Below are 2148 nucleotides of genomic sequence, written 5' to 3' on the forward strand. Positions count from 1 at the left end.
GGGGTGGTGGCTGTCGAGGACACAAAGATGACCGCCTGAGGGGAGCCCGGCGCCTCACCCCCAGAGCCTCACCGTGTTTTCTCTCCCCTCCCCGCAGGTAAGGCCGGCCTCTCCGCACTCGGAGGTCTGAGCTCTGCCATGGGGGTAGGGGTGTCTCTACTGCTGCAGTTTTCTCTGACATCGGGGGGCTACCAGAGTGTGGGCCGGAGCAGGCGCTGCAGCCGCAGAAGCATCCCCAGGACGGTGCCCAGGAGGAGCTGGCCAAAGCCCCCGCTCCAGCTGCAGCTCCAGCGTGTCCCGGGTAGAGTGTGGCCTTCTTTGTTGGGTTCCCAGACCGTTGGCAGCCTCAGCCCTCGCCACCCTGGCCGGGGAAGGCCCGGGGATGCGGCTCTGGCCTGCGGTGGCCTGGAGAGGCCTGTGCCTGCAGCAGCGCCCAGGAGCCCAGAGCAGTGGGGAAGCTGCCTCAGGAGTCGCGGCCACCGCCTCCTGCAGGCCCGGCCCGCTGCCCCTGTGGGAGCCGAATGTGGGGCAGCCTCCAGCAGGGCCCGGCAGGACCAGGCAGGGACCGAGATAACAATCTCTTCCTTCCACTGCTCTCGCCCCAATAAGCCTGCCAGGGAGGGAGGCTGGCCGCCAGGGACGCACCCCCTCCCCGCCCCCAGGCGGCAGGTTGTGGGTGTTGCTTGGGCCCGGGAGCCTCCTTCCTGCAGCGCCCTGGTCACGTGTGCGGGCAGAGGAGGGCGGGCGGGCAGTATGCGGGCGCCGTCTGGACAGGTGGTGGCCGGCGCGCCTCCCGGCTGGGCGCTGCGTCCGGCTTGCACCCTGGCCTCCCGAAAGGAGGCTCTCCAGGCTTCTCCGCTGAGAGCCAGGCCGGGAGGGCCGGAAGAGCCTGCCTGTGATCAGGTGGATGGGTTAGGCAGCGCTGGAGAGGGGCTCGCGGTGAGCGGCTGTCGGTGCCGCTGCGCCGGAGGTGGAGGCCGGCTCCCGCTGGGTTCCGCTGTAGGTTCCCGTGGCCCCTTGCGCAGTCCCGCCACCTCCTTGTGCCTGAGAGTTGCTGTATCTGTCCAGCACGGAGCTTCAGGTCCTCAGGCAGCCTCAGGTGTGGCGGCAGGAAATAGAAACAGGCCGGGCCAGGGAGGCCTGGGGACAGCGCGGAGCCCCTGGGAGGCCCTGGTGAGTCCTGAGCCGGGACAGTTCTTACAGCCAACTCTGCAGCGGGGACTCCGGGCCAGCCTGGGGCAGCTGCCAGAGTGGGGGTGCCAGGAAGCCTCCGAGTCCTCCCTTCTCTAGTTTCCAACCTCAGAGACCTTAGGACAGGTACATTTGCCAGTGAGCTGGAAGCCCAGCGCTGACGTCGCCGTAGAGCGCGCAAAGACCCGCTGGCGTAGTTGGCGCTGGGCTCTAGTTCTCACGGGGGGGGTGACCCCCGCCGGGGTGGGCAGGGGTGGGCGGGGCAGGCTGGGGGGATCTCCAGAGTGACGGTGCTTTTCCGCTCTCCACAGAGGCAGAACCCATGCTGGAACGGCGCTGCAGGGGCCCCCTGGCCATGGGCCCCGCCCAGCCCCGGCCCCTCTCGGGGCCCTCCCAGGTGTCGCCCCAGGCGCTGGAGAAGGAGCCCGGCCGGCTGAGGTTGCCCGGCGCTCCCGTGGCCCAGGCGGACGGCCAGGTCCGGGCGGGGGCCCATCGCTGCGCCCACTGTCGGAGGCACTTCCCCGGCTGGGTGGCCCTGTGGCTTCACGCCCGCCGCTGCCAGGCCCGGCTGCCCCTGCCCTGTGCCGAATGCGGCAGGCGCTTCCGACACGCCCCCTTCCTGGCGCTGCACCGCCAGGTCCACGCGGCGGCCACCGCAGACCTGGGCTTCGCCTGCCACCTCTGCTGCCAGAGCTTCCGGAGCTGGGTGGCCCTGGTTCTGCATCTGCGGGCGCACTCGGCTGCCAAGAGGCCCCAGGCCTGCCCCGAGTGTGAGAGACGCTTCTGGCGCCGCAAGCAGCTGCGGGCCCACCTGCGGCGCTGCCACCCGCCGGCCCCCGAGGCGCGGCCCTTCATCTGCGGCAACTGTGGCCGCAGCTTTGCGCAGTGGGACCAGCTGGTGGCTCACAAGCGGGTGCACGTGGCCGAGGCCCTGGAGGAGGCGGCCGCCAAGGCCCT

At 70.9% G+C, this 2148-nt stretch overlaps 1 protein-coding gene across 1 annotated transcript in view; it reads left to right on the forward strand.

Moving 5' to 3' along the window:
• Window positions 1-13: 13 nt before the first annotated feature.
• Window positions 14-2148, forward strand: part of REPIN1 (replication initiator 1) — a gene marked incomplete at its 3' end in the record, with an annotated part of 27592 nt that continues 25457 nt past the window's right edge. Inside the window, exons 1-2 of the mRNA XM_012733855.1 lie at window positions 14-301; window positions 1503-2143. Of these exons, the coding sequence (XP_012589309.1) occupies window positions 139-301; window positions 1503-2143 (804 nt within the window). The remainder of the gene's footprint in view (window positions 302-1502; window positions 2144-2148) is intronic.

Source organism: Condylura cristata, unplaced genomic scaffold (genome assembly GCF_000260355.1).
Source record: "Condylura cristata isolate star-nosed mole 26May11 unplaced genomic scaffold, ConCri1.0 scaffold00042, whole genome shotgun sequence".
NCBI classification, from domain to species: Eukaryota; Metazoa; Chordata; class Mammalia; order Eulipotyphla; family Talpidae; genus Condylura; species Condylura cristata.